Source organism: Cetorhinus maximus, chromosome 14, assembly GCF_964194155.1.
Source record: "Cetorhinus maximus chromosome 14, sCetMax3.hap1.1, whole genome shotgun sequence".
Classification (NCBI taxonomy): Eukaryota; Metazoa; Chordata; class Chondrichthyes; order Lamniformes; family Cetorhinidae; genus Cetorhinus; species Cetorhinus maximus.
This window is the reverse complement of record NC_135892.1, coordinates 33933406-33947713: the sequence shown is the minus strand read 5'-3', so window position 1 is coordinate 33947713 and position 14308 is coordinate 33933406. Positions and strand designations below refer to the sequence as shown.

The following is a 14308-nucleotide window of genomic DNA, read 5'->3' as shown; positions in this document are numbered from 1 at the left end:
CCCCACTTCTGACACCACTCAGATTTGGTCCAGGAGTCTCAGATTAACCTTTAAAATCACTATGAGCTCAATCACCTTTTTAAGGAGTTTATGGAGAAGCAACAGTTTAAATATGATGCATAAGATAAACAGGCAGGGAAAAAACACATGACCCGTGACAGGTGAGAAACTGGTCCCAGAGAACAAACGGATGGATGGTGCAGTGGGTGCTGATCTCTAGCTGGTGGTGGCAGTTACTTCTGCTCTTGGCCTTCTTAAGCTACTCAAAATGTCAGGTAGCCCTCCTCTGTTCTTTGTCTGAAAAGTGATCACTTCCCTCCCGATTGCCTGTTTATATACCTTATTTCTAGAGGCTGGTGGGTGACCTAGGTCAATCAGTATTATCCAGTCACTGAGGGACAGATACCAAGGTAAGACACTCCCTTACTCATCATTCTGCCCCCGAGATTATCTTGTGCTTGCTACCATTTGTTAACTTCTGCCAGACACATGTCTAGATCAGAGAGCCTGAGGCTCCATCTTATCAAATCAGGAATGGTGACGTGGAGATCATGTGACTTTGATCTGACCCTTTGGAAAGCATCATTCTCCTTCGTTGTTGTCTCTGTCTCTGGCTGTTAAGAAATTGTTTTTAAAGACAGAAAGGAACAAAAACCTTCTGGTAGAAGGAATGTGGGAACTGTTGTCTCCTCTGACTGCTAATTCTAAAAGATTCTCAAAACTACCATTTCTTATACTGTGCTCAATGTGAGGAGACATGTACCCTAGTACAAGCAAGAGAGAAGATATGGCAAGCAGTGTGTATGGGATTGCTCAAATCAGAGAACAGGGAGGCTTGCTGGCTACTGTCCCTCAGGGGAGCGGCACAAAGCACAATTTGCAAGCAGTTAACTAGAAAGATGCATGGTGAGCTGAGACTGTGCATCACAGAATGAAAGTAGATTGTGTAGGAGGACAATGCGTTAAATCATCAGAGTCAAGATCAGGCCTTACGCAGCATACAAATGTTATTCTAAAATAAGTTCCAAAAAAACCCTGGGGTTAGATACTTGAGGTCTGACAACAGGCTTAGGAGAAAGCAAAAGAAATTAAACTTAAATTTGCTGTGAGAAAGAAATAGATTAAGTGTTTTCAGTATGTTCTGTTTTTAATGCTAAAAAGGCAAAAGTTTCTGAGCATTTGTTAAAATGTGAAAGATTCCTGACTATCTTAAAAGAAAGTGTCTGTGTTGCATTTGTTTTCGGTGTCAGCAGCACCCATTGTTGCATTCACAGGGCTAAAAGCCATTCTTGTCATCTTGTCTTTGATATTGGAAGTATTAATCATTTTTAATTAGTCTTTCCTACAGTTGTGCGCCGATTTAAGTTTGTTATCTGTTTATGTATGTATGCACATTTTTTTTTGAGATATCTGAATCATGCTTTTGGTTTTTCAACTGATTTAATCTGTATGATTATTCCTTGTGCTCACAACTGGGAATATCACAACATTTGGTACAAGAATTAATAATCTATGACAGGGATGAATGTTTCATGAGAGTATGAATATAGTTGATTATGTTCATCTCAATTTAAAATTGTGCCCCCAGAATTGAGGTGGTGGGGGCGGGGGGACATCGAATGACATATTTAGATTAAAGACATTGGTGTGGATTCACTTTCACTAAACTTTACTTGTAGAACTGTGAAATGCAGTTTTCTAGGTCAATTCTGGAATTTTCAAAGCACTTTGGTTTATTTGGACTACAGGTAAAAATTGCTATTTCTTTATACAGCTTAAATTAAAAATGTGAGATCTCATTTTAAATCAATTTGAAAATTTACAAAGCATTGCAGGTCTGATACCTGGCATTGTGATTGGCTCTTCCCCATTGTCTAAGGTATCGACAAGAAAGAAATAATCGGAAATTGGATTGAGAGAAAAAGCACCAAATCATTTATTATGGAATGAAAGAGGAGGAAAAGGAAAGATTCAGTTCCTTTTCTACAGCTACAAGTTGGAGAAGTTCTTTTGTGTTCAACCTGTTTCTTTAAAAAGCCAGTGTGAATATTTCAGAGCCCAAAAGCTGTGGGAAGGTGAGTCATCTTCTTTCTTTTGTGAGAGAATTTGTTGCACAGAAAAAGAAACTATATTTTTCTTCAGTCATGGTCAGTATCTTAGTCATTTAGTAAACTATCTGAACAAAAGGAAAGGTTAAATAACTTTGTTTTTGTTTTATAAGCATGTGCTTATAAATTATTATTTGTTATTATATTGGTATTCTTGCAAAGTACCCTGATGAGTGCAAGACAAAAAACTTTGGTGTCTCTTTTTTCAGCAATATTTTTTGTGTACTGTGTTTCGTTAAATTGTAGCCACTGAGATTAACATGCTATTAACTTGGAAAAACCCATCTTTCATTGTGACCAGAGTGAAACTCTGGCTGTTGTAAATTGAGAGAAAGTTTTTTGTTCCAGACATGAGACCATCACATAAATTAATGCCATTTTTGAATTTGTAACCAATGCCAAGTACTCAATGATCTAACGTGCTTCTGCTTGTTTAATCATTTTGGAAATAATGGAGCCTGTGACCACAGAATAAAGGTGGGGGGTGCAACTGCCATCAAGTACTAATGATAACAACCTGAAGGTATCTTGTACTTGTATTATCCTACAGAATTGTTTCACAGAATGTCTAAATAAAAGTGTTGCTAACAAATTCCGTTTAAAAGCTGACTTTTAATTCCGGAGGGTGGATTAACCATTTTTGTGACTTTATGGCTTACGTTTTGAAAAATTGGAAGTACAAGAGCATCTGAAATTTATTTCTGAATTTACTTGCATCAGAAAATGTTGTGCAAGTTTTCCAAGGTACAAAGGCTTGGTTAAAATAAAGTATAAATGACCTTTGATTCTTTTTTGATTGTGAAAGTTTTTCTTTAAATTTATGTGAAGTAACGCAGTGGTGCCTCACTATGTTTTGCCTGGCCTTCTTGTAAACCTAAAAAAATTAACCTGTTCAATTGACAGTTTTTATACATTTAATTCATCAAGCAACTACTTTTGTATTGTTGAGTGTAAATTTATATATTGGGCATTAAGTGTCAGAAGGAAAGTTATGAATTGACAAATTAACCCCTCTTTCAAGCAGAGCCACAGTGGATTTTCTGTTCATCTTTGCGGACATGGTTTTCTGGACTACATGATACTGATGGCAGAGTAAGAGATCCAGCAGTTTTAAAAATTTACCTGCAGACATCGAATGTCATAGTAAAGTGATAATTTGGACTTAAATTTTTGTCTTTCAAAGGTTAGGACCTAACCCATTTAAGGTTATTTGTTGCCTTCTAAGGCAGAGTGCTCAAGAGTGGTAAGATATGAAAGGTACCTCCAAAATAATTGCAAGCACTTGTCTCTAATATAAAACTAGCAAGCCTGGGCAAACTTTGTTTCTGAAATTGGAATTAATAAGATGGATTTGAACACCACCATCTGTAAGTTCCCCTCCAAGCCACTCACCACCCTGGCTTGGAATTATATCATTGTTCCTTCACTGTCGCTGGGTCAAAATCCCGGAACTCTCTCCCTAACAGCACTGTGCATGCACCTATACTACATGGAATGCAGCGGTTAAAGAAGGCAGCTCACCACCACCTTCTCAAGGGCAACTAGGGATGGGCAATAAATGCTGGCTCAACCAGCGAAACCCACATCCCGTGAATGGGGTCTGATGTGGAAGTCAAATTTTCATTAAAAGAGGAATATAGTCTAGGTGATTACAGTGTATCAAGGAAAAAAATTTGTTTTGGAGGAAGCAAAATTTACACATAGACAAGACCTGTCAGTCCAACAGTACTGTTCTATGGATTTGGAATCATTTTGAAAAAACAGACTCAGGCAGAATATAGGTCATTTTTGGGAAACAAAAGGTCTTCTAAAGTAAAAATACTGAACAATAAGGAAACCACATATGGGAGCCTGGGCACTACCCGAGACATGCGGACTATGCAGAGAGAGGGGAGCAAAAATCCTCAGACACCCACTGATCTTTTGATAATATCACTTGAAAGACAAGAATGGCTTGTATCGGATGTCATGTATGGCATGATATCACAACACCAGTGGAAATATAGTTATCAACTACAGCACAACATGAAACGGTTAACAAGACTCAGGACAGTGAGAGAACTTTTCAGCTCAAGGTACTGACACATACTCCAAAGAGAAATTAACTTTGAAACAATGAGTATAGAGTTAAACACAATAGTATTTTTTGTGTGCTACAAATCTGATTAGCTAATGAATTAATTTAAATTATTAATGGGAGTAGACCTGCATGGAGCCAAGTCATCCACTGAGTGATGAAAGGGGTCACTGACAATGTTATCAAACAGCACACATTCAACAGAAAAGCGTAAGATGTGCTAGATATTCAAACCTCTTTTAGGCTTCAAACATGATACAATAAATATTTAACTAGAAGAGCTAGCACCATCAGTGAAGAGATGAAAGCATAAAGATGCCCCAAGACATTAGATAAGGAATGTGTTTATTTTCTGCATCTCACCAGTTGAAAACAGATAATTCAAAATCAAATGGTAAAACTGTAAATCTTAAGAGACTTGGTCCAAGTGATTCAGTAAGTATCATGAAAACATCAACTGTTTCCAGGCAGGACTTGCAGATCAGTTTTAGAGAATCACTTGCACATTTGAAATCATAAATAAATAACCAGTCTACTTACAGCAACTTCCACACCACAGTCAGTTATTGAGTTAGACTTTGTCAAACATAGGCTGGGATAATACAGTCCCACAAAAACTACAACTGCCATGCAGTGCAGGGTTACTCTGGCCAGCTTTCTGGGGCTGACCCTTTTTTCACTCCCCTGTTCTAGCCCACTTGACATAAATCCCATCTGCACAGATTCTGTGTTTTCTTTTAAATTCAGCAGCTATGAAAGGATAAACATTGTACACAAGGAGCCAACAGGCTCTATCTTTCAGACCTGGAAGTTGGTTTTACTTAATCCCCTTAAAAAAAAGCCAACTTGTCACCATTAACCTCATCCGGAAGGAATTTCTATGTACGGCTTTAAATAAGCCAGGATGATCGGGGGGAGGTGGGGGGCGGTAGTGAGATCAGTATGTACTGGCAGATATTCAGAAAAAGTTGTGCCACTGCTCAATCCTCAAGGACTATGCTTCCTTCACGAGAAGCTGAAGAAGATACACCCCAACATGTTAAATAACCAATGTTAAGACATCATTTCACTGCAAAAACAGTGTTTATAGATGGTCCGAGTATTCAGTTATCAGAGTGCACAAAAAAAAGACTTCACCACACAAAAGTAACAGCACAAAAGTTAGAAATTAACAAAACAAAGCTCTACAATTAACAAAATCCATTCATGTCAAATAGGTACAACAAGATTATGTTTATTTGAAACTGCAGGGCTTGAAATAATTTCCTGCAAGAACCCAATATCGGGACCCACTAGAGTTAAAGAATCTATAAAAGGTCGCAGGTTATTTAATAGTTCCTGAAAGCTGCAACCTTCAAGTAACTTTATAATCCAGCTGTGAAATGCTATATCAGTATTTAACTTACTGATCTGGGGTTTATAAAATGTTGGTTATGGGGAATAGTAACTGTTCACATTAAGGTCTCTCACCAAGCAATAATTAAATAATATCCCACTATTCAATCAAAATTGCAGATTTTTAAACTACTTCAGGATGATATCATAATGGTTCCCAACAGATATTATTTTGAAAGAACTAACATCATACAAATCAGCCACCTTCATTCTTTGCTTAGTCTTGTAAATATCACCGAGGAACCTTTGACTAAACTATGATTCACTTTAGATATCTTTCAGTTTTGATTGCTAACCACACAATTTTAAGGAAATAGGGATACTGTCACTAAATATTATTCCTAATTTTACTTGATTGGTTTTAGTCATTTCCGTTGCATAGCATAGTGCTTATGAGTTCTGGAAGTTAAAAAAACATTTATTTCAAGCTCTGAGATTTATATTCGCCAAGGAGAAGCATTCTTTCCTTCGATCCATTCACAAGTCTTTTTTTCTACACAGCTCTCTCTAATAAGGACAGAAACTGTTACACATTCTAATGCAAAAGGTTCTGCAGCATTGCTGTGGCATAGGTGGGCCTGGCTTGCTTGCTCTCGATTGCATTACGCAGATATGTGACTCCACCACAGCGCTCCCACACCTCTTCAAATTGCCGTGGTAGGATCTCAGCTCCACGCTTCCGAGTGAGCCCCGTTTCATCCAGGCTCAGCTCACACATCTCCATGTCATCCTTACCTAAAACATAAATCGCGAGAAGTCAAGGAAATCAGCAGGAAGGGGAGAAAGCCTTTCCCTTTACTACAGGAATGCCAGATGCAGGAAATTTTAGGAGCAGTAACACAAGGCTCTCAAGGCCTTGAACATACTTTCATATGACAATAAATCACATGCAAAAGCATCTCTTACAGTGAGTAACCAGGGATAATCATCTTACATCTAATGTTTAGCAGTGAACCTGACCTTGCATCGAGCCTCCATGTGAGAGAAAATCTGGGCAACAGTGATCATAACATTAAATTGGTTGGGAGAACTGAAGGTATTGAAAACAATGGATTAATTGGCTAACCTGACTGGATGATGATGGCACCGATGTAGAATGCAACTGGAAAGCTTTTAAGAATGAGATTTTTAAAATACGGAAAATAAACATGCACCGAAAGTCAAAAGAAGGTACAGTAAGTTTGTTTTAAGTTGCTCCATTTTAAGTCATTCCCCTTAACATCAGTCAGAAAATGAGCCTCATATTCACATTTAGCATTGCAAGTTTCGTTTAAAGTAATTTCAAGCCTGGTCTGACATTAGGCCCCATGATCCAACTGGTACCATTTTTGGAGTGGTCTCTGCCACTCCACGACCCTCCCGCTCACCACCAACCCTCCAGTTTGCGGCCTCTGCCGCTCCCTGGCCCACCCTATTGCCTCCTCTCCAGTTTGCAGCTTACTTCCAGCAAGTTGAAGCTGCTCTTCCAACCTCTTGCCACTCATCTCCAGGGCTCTCACCCACAGTAATGGTTCAGGTGAGGGAAGTGGTGAGCAAGAGAGGTGGGGAGCAGGAGGTTCGGCAAGGAGAGTCCACAACAACCTAACCACAGCTTTTACATTGGTTTAAATGAGAAAATCTGATCCACTTAAAGTTGTTTCACTTTAAGTCACACTTTTCAGGAAACAATTACTACTTTGAACGAGGACTCACCGTAGTGTTGTGTGAAAGACAATATGGTGGCTGACTGGCTGTGTATAAAGACAAATAAGATGCAAACAAATGTTTCTACAAATTAAAGACATTTAATGCTCAACCAAGTAGAGTTAAGTATCAGGAACAACTTAAAAAAATGAAGGCTGTTATTAGATCAGCTAAAATAAGAATGGAAACAAGGATCATCGGCAATTGTGGGGGTAATGGGAAAAGCTTCCTCAGTTATGTGAACAGTGGGTAGTCAAAGGCTGTTTTGGGCTATTGAAGGATGTTCAAGGGCAGTTGTGAAAGACTCACTGGATATGGCAGATTAAATGAATACTTGGCATCAGTCTTACTGTTGAAGACTATGCTTGAATGTTAGCATTTAATAATAACGGTAATAATTAAAACTAATACTGACAGATTTGAACATATTGTTTAAAATAAAATTAGGAACCTGAAAATAGAGCAGCAAGGCTGGAAAATATCTACAAGAGTGCTCAGATGGGACATGTGCTGTGTCTCTCCCATAATTTTTAGCAGCTCATTACACTCTGGGACTGTTCCCATAGTTCCCTCATCTTTAAAACAGATGACGAGATGGAACTGGGTAACTATGGGCCTATTAGATTGACATCAGTAATTGGAAAGATAATTGAGGGAATCATCAAGAGGTAAACATTAGGGTCGAATATTCATGTGATGAGAGAGTTGCTGGCAGGGCCAGCATTATTGCCCATCCCTAACTGCCCTTGTGAGGTGGTGGTGAGCCGCCTTCTTGATCTGAAGTCCATGTGGTGTACACCCAAAGTGCTGTTAGGGCTGGAGTTCCAGGGTTTTGACCCAGTGACAGTAAAGGAACGGTGATATATTTCCAAGTCAGAACAGTGTACGACTTGGAGAGAAATCTGCAGGTGGTGGTGTTCCCATGCCATCTGCTGCCCTTGTCCTTCTAGGTGGTAGAGATCATTGGTTTGGAAGGTACCATTGAAGAAGCCTTGGTGAGTTGCTACAATGTATCTTGTAGATGGTACATACTTCCACCACTGGATGCTGGTGGTCAATGGGCGCCGATCAAGTCAACCTTCTTGAGTGTTGTTGGACCTGCAATCATCCAGGTAAGTGGAGAGGATTTCATCACAGGCTTTGGGTGTCAGGAGGTGAGTTACTCACATCGGAATTCCCAGCCTCTAAACATAGTATGAGCGGCTGGTCCAGTTTAGTTTCTGGTCAATGGTAATGCCAAGGATGTTGATACTGGGGGACTCAGCGATAGTAATGCCACTGGATGTCAAGAAGAGATTAGTTACAATTCCCTCTTTTTGGAGATGGTTATTGCCTGGCACTTGAGTGGCACGAAAGTTACTTGCCATTTATCAGCCCAAGCCTCAATGCTGTCCAGGTCTTGCTGCCTGGGGTCATGGACTGCTTAAGTATCTGAAGAGTTTCAACCTTTATCAAACATTGCGCAATCATCAGCAAACATCCTTCCAACATAAGATCAGAAACGGGGAAGGTCATCGATGAAGCAGCTGAAGATGGTCGGGGCTAGCACACTGCCCTGAGGGACCCTTGCATCTATGTCCTGGGGCTGAGGCAGTTGCCCTCAACAACCACAAACATCCTCCTTTGTGCTAGGCATGAATCCAACCAATGGAGAGTTTTCTCCTTTATTTGCATTGATTTCGACTTTGCAAGGGGTCCTTGATGCCATACACTGTCAAATGCTGCCTTGATGTCAAGAGCAGTCACTCTCACCTCACCTCTGAAATTCAGCTTTAGCTGTAATGAGGAATGGAGCTGAGAGGCTCTGATAAAACACAAACTGAGTGTCGGTGAGCAGGTTATTATGGAGTAATATTGATAGCATTGTTGATGACATCTTACATCATTTTGCTGACGATTGAGATAGGCTGATGGGCAAAAATGGATGGGTTGGATTTGCCCTCTTTTTGTGGACAGGACATACCATACCAAGGCAATTTTTTTTTTTGTTTTGTTTTTTTGTTTTTTTTTACACATTGTTAGGTAGATGTGTAACTATACTGGAACAGCTTGGCTTAGAGTATGGCTAGTTTCTGGAGCACAAGTTTTCAGTACATCCGGGATATTGTCAGGGCCCAGAGACTATGTGGTATCCAGTGCCTTCAGCTGTTTCCTGACATCGCGTGGAGTGAATCGAATTGGCTGAACATTGGCATCTGTAAAGTTAGAATCTTCAGGAGGAGGTCAAAAATGTCATGTTTCACAGGTGAATAAATTTTTGAACACGTCACTAAGATTATGGACAAAGGAAGTCCAGTCTATATAAACTTCCAAAAAGTGCTTTGACAAGGTACCACATGAGGATCCTCTACAAGATTGAAGCCCCAGGTATTTGTGGTGATATATTGAACTGGATTAAGGACTCACCAGAAGGACATAGGCACAAAGCAGTTATAGGTGGATGTTGATCTGTTTGGAGACTGGTGACAGCAAGTACTGGTCTTGGGACCTTTGCTCTTTACCATTTTTATTAATGATCTAGATATTGGCAGTGCTTGCACAATCTGAACACTTATAGATGATATGAAGAGTGTTAGGACTGTGGACAATACTCTACAACTTCAAGTGGGTATTTACATGTTGGGAGGTTGGGCTCTTGGCTGAAAAATTGTGTTTATTTTGGAAGAGTGCAGTGTTATATATGAGAACAGAGTGAATAACACATATCTACCCTTCAGGAAAAAGCATTAAAGGTGGACAAAGAAAGTGTTCTTTGCATTTTAATGCAAAGGTCTCTAAGCATTGATGTTAAGTGATAGATAGCTAGAGCACAGAGAGTGATGCCAATAAAAAGAAAACTTTCATCCTCATTTTTTGAATTAATATTTTTATTTATGCTAAACATGTTACAGTGCACTTGTTCTTTGATTGGCACTGAAAAGGCTCTCCCATGTTAAATTTCAAGGATACAAGTAGCTTGTCATATCAAATCCAAGCTTCATCAAAAATGAGAACATAAGTATGAGCTGAGAGAGAGGTGCATTTATAGGACAATTGACCATAAGACAAACATACTATTATGTCGTTAACTCTGCTTCTCTCCACAGATGCTGCCATAAACTGCTGAGTAATTGAAGCAATTTCTGTTTCTGTCTTTTTTTTCAGATTTCCAACATTTGCTTTTTGAATAGTATTTTGTCCTTGGACAAGACTGTGGTCAGGCCTCAGTGCGAATACTGTGCCCAGTTTTAGTCTCCTTATATAGTGGGTGACATTGAGGTTTTAGAAAGGGAAAAGAGTAAGTAACTGGACTAGTTTAAACCATCTTAGTTATCAAGATAGACTTAAAGAGTTGGGGTATTACAGCTTAGGGAAGCATAGACTTAGTGGTGATCTGATCATGATTTAGATAATGACAAAGGGCACAGATTGTGTCCGAGTTGACAGTTTATGTAGGCTGGTGGCCACAGAGGTATGTCCCAGATTTCCCCTGCCACCCCCAAAGTTGATATAGGTGTTAAAATCAAGTCTTTTGCCCTTCCCAAAAGATTAAATGGTTTTTGGGTGGAGTGAGGAATGTATATATTGAGATACACAAAGGTATCACTATTGTATGGGACGTTCTGGATGGATCAGGGGGTCTTTCCTGTCCAGCATTGTTTGAATGTTTGAATGCACAGAACCACCTTCTGTGGCACTAGACATAAGATTCAGGAACCTCTCCGCTTTGACCCCTGGTTAGCTGTTCTCAGGTAGTGGGGTGAGGGATGGTGTCGGGTAGATGGAGAGGTATTTCAACTGCCCTCACTGTTCCTCAGCTAGAAGGTGGAAGTTTTAAAATTCCCATTTCTGACAACTTTCCTATTCGGCAAGTTAAACACACATCAAATTGTGGATGGGGAGATCAAGTCAGGGTTATGCTTGGTCATGATTTCCCAATGAAGTCAAGTAGCTCAATGCTCCCTCCTTCCCAGGCTCACACGTACAGAATCCCCTTATTTTGATACCAAAAAGCTTACCACTGCAAGTGGAACTGTATCTCAACATAAGCCAGTAGCTTCAACAAGAACTTACATTTACATGGCATCTTTAATGTTGTAAAACATCCCAAGGTGCTTTACAGAAGCATAATCTAATAAAATTTGACACTGAGTCATGTAAGGAACTATCAGGACATGTGGCTAAAAGCTTGTACAGAGATAGGTTTTGAAGAACATTTTAAGAGGAAGCAAGGTATAAGGGAGATGGGGAGGGGGAGGGGAAAAATCTACTACTGAGGGAGGAAAGAAACAGCCTGCCATTAGGCTGTTAGATAACATCTGGTCTTATTTTAACATTTTCTTTATAAGTCAAATGGATTAGTGATGAGCTTTTGCTATAAAAAGGTCAACGGCAAAAGCTAGGAATACACAACGTTCACGCATACAGTTCATAGAAAGACATGTCAGAAAGTATTACAGGAGGTGCACTTACCAGCTACCAGTAGTATGGGTGCTTTGTCTGGGTGTAGTTCCATTTGACGTGCAATCCACGGTCCATCAAAATGGGCATACCACCAGCCTTTTTTCTTGTTCTGGGGCTCCTTGTACTGGTCAGCCGGGCGGATGAATGGGATGCGGAAATAGCGCTGCGTCCGATTCTGAGCAATCTCCTGCTGCCTGGCTTGCAGTTGTGGGGGATTCTGCTGAGCTGTTGCAAATCAAAAAAAAAAATCCATGAGAATATGGATCAGGCATAGACTTCAGAATTAAACTGGCAGCTATAGCTAAGTGTCCAAAATCTTCAATAATGTAGAGTCTTCAGACTTCCCAGCTTGCTCAATCCCACAATACCAATTGCATGTTTTTCAAAGCTATTTTTTTAAAACATTTTTTTAAAAATAGTGTTAGCATAGGAAAACTGTCCCAAGCTGCTTTACAAAGGTATAGTCCGAAAAGAGTGGACCAAAAACTGGTATGAAAACCATTCATTTTCTATAAGAAAAGTTAACACAAGAAAGAAAAAAATGCATTTACATAGCACTTTTCATGATCTCAGGATGTTCCAAAGTCAAAGCTTTCCAGTCGATTAAGTTCTTTCAAAGTGTAGTCACTACTGTAGTGTAAGAAAGGCTAAGTGCCATTTTTTTCACCTGATAAACACCAATGTGATAAGGAGCAGATTTTTTTTCTTTTTTAAAGTGTTATTTATTGAGAGATAAATGTTGGCCAGGACATTGGGGAAAACTTCCCTGATACAGATCCAAAGTAGGAACACTGAGGGCACATGGGTAAGCAAGCAGAGCAGGAAGTCCAAAAACAGGGAGAGGAGCAGGTCCAGAAGATATATAAACCAGTGATCAAAAAGCCACACGTGTAAATGTAACCTACGCACTGATGCATTCAGATCTCTCACCATTATCATTTTTTGTTCTGTTACTCTTGTCCTTACCATAATCAGTGATTGATTTTGGAGCACGTTGTTCTGCTTCAGCGTTGCGCTTTTTGTTCCTGGACTTCCAGGCATGGTAAACCTTCAGTCGCCGATGGAACTCCTCCCTGCAGGCTGCCAACAGTTCAATATCTGCAGTAACATAACATGATTGAGTATAATCAGATTCTTCAAGGAAGGACTCGGGACATATGTCTTGAATGATTCTCACATTCTTCATTGAAATCACATGAGGGAGATTTTTCTTGTTGATCATTACCAGAAACAGCAATAATTAAAGAAGAATTTTCCCAAAGCCAGGAGACTCATAGTTCTCACCTAGCCTAATTACATAGTAACATTAACAAAATGTCAGATTACTGCTTATCCTCTAAGCCAGCCACTTTGTGGCTGTGATGTAGGAGGAAAAATATACAGAAAGTAGATTAAATAAGCAACAGCTAAGACACTGCCATCATTAGTAAAGTCAGTAAATTCAGAAGAGAGAAAGCAAAAAGAACAGAGATGAAAATTGAAGTTACTGAGGGTTACTGCCCAACCTTACGAACTGCTGTATTTTACTTGTGAATCTGTGAGCATTCCTTTGTGGTAATGAAATCTGGAGTTCTCAGCAGGATCATTCTGTCCAGAGCTAGAGAGAGATCCTCCACACTGTGTTTACCTCGTCTTTATATAAACTCTCCCTCTTTAAGACCATATCTCCTTTGGAAGTGAGTGGCCAGTGCAAACCATATTTTCTGGCTTCTGCACATGATCATTGCATCAGCCCATTTCATCACATCATTCAGCCATACTCTTCTTTGTCTAACTTTTGATCTATGATCATCAATGGTTTCAGACTGAAACAACATGAACTATGTCTCCTGAAGAATGTGCCCACATTCTACAACCTAGATGACTGAACCACCCTAAGCTCAAGCCATGGTCCAGTTACTATCTAATACTGACTAAATGACAATCCATATCAATATTAAATAAATAGAAAGACCTAATTCTATCTCTAGGTGGATGCCAATGTCCCAAATTAAAAGGCTTGAACAGGCTTTGAATAGACTTGTGCCATGAATTGAAGCCAGTGGGACAAATTTGCCAGGCTGAGTGCTTCTTACCACAGGAGGTGTTGATGACATCTCGCAGTTCAGCATATTTCCATTTGCCGAGATCATATTTCTTTGTGCCAGCAGCCGCCTTGGTAGCCTGGACTTCAGGACTTCTGTTGGAAAGAGGAAGGGCAGTGAGACAACTTGGAAGGGGAGCCAACCTAGCATATAATCCACAGACAATGGGGGAAGAGCTGACTATTAAGGTAGACATTAAAAATTAATTTCAAAGGGAGTGGAGTGTTTATTTGTTCATTTGTTCATGTGGCATGTCATCACAGGGTGAGAATGCCTTGCAATCACACCTCCAGAAATGTCTCCAACCAGAGGTGACAGGCCTACTCTCTATACCTGTGTGTTAATGATTTATTAAACACATGAAATAAAGAGAATCTATAACAAATTTTGTTCATGATGTAAAATGTAATAATATAGATTTCCATCATCCACAACTCTCAATATATACTGAAGTTGGTCTAACCAATGAGGGAGACCAATGTCTTGTGCAAAACAGCATTTGATAGATTTGAAGTTCA

The 14308-nt window shown here is 39.6% G+C and overlaps 1 protein-coding gene across 5 annotated transcripts in view; it reads right to left on the bottom strand.

Annotated features, from left to right (window-relative positions):
• Window positions 1-4513: 4513 nt before the first annotated feature.
• myo6a (myosin VIa) overlaps window positions 4514-14308 on the bottom strand; it is a 261840-nt gene continuing 252045 nt past the window's right edge. For all 5 annotated transcript variants that reach the window (XM_078556763.1, XM_078556762.1, XM_078556765.1 and 2 more), the window contains exons 32-35: window positions 13782-13885; window positions 12673-12804; window positions 11716-11931; window positions 4514-6315 (exon numbers count right to left, since the gene is read on the bottom strand). In XM_078556763.1, coding sequence (XP_078412889.1) covers window positions 6116-6315; window positions 11716-11931; window positions 12673-12804; window positions 13782-13885 — 652 coding nt within the window. In that variant the 3' untranslated portion in view covers window positions 4514-6115. The remainder of the gene's footprint in view (window positions 6316-11715; window positions 11932-12672; window positions 12805-13781; window positions 13886-14308) is intronic.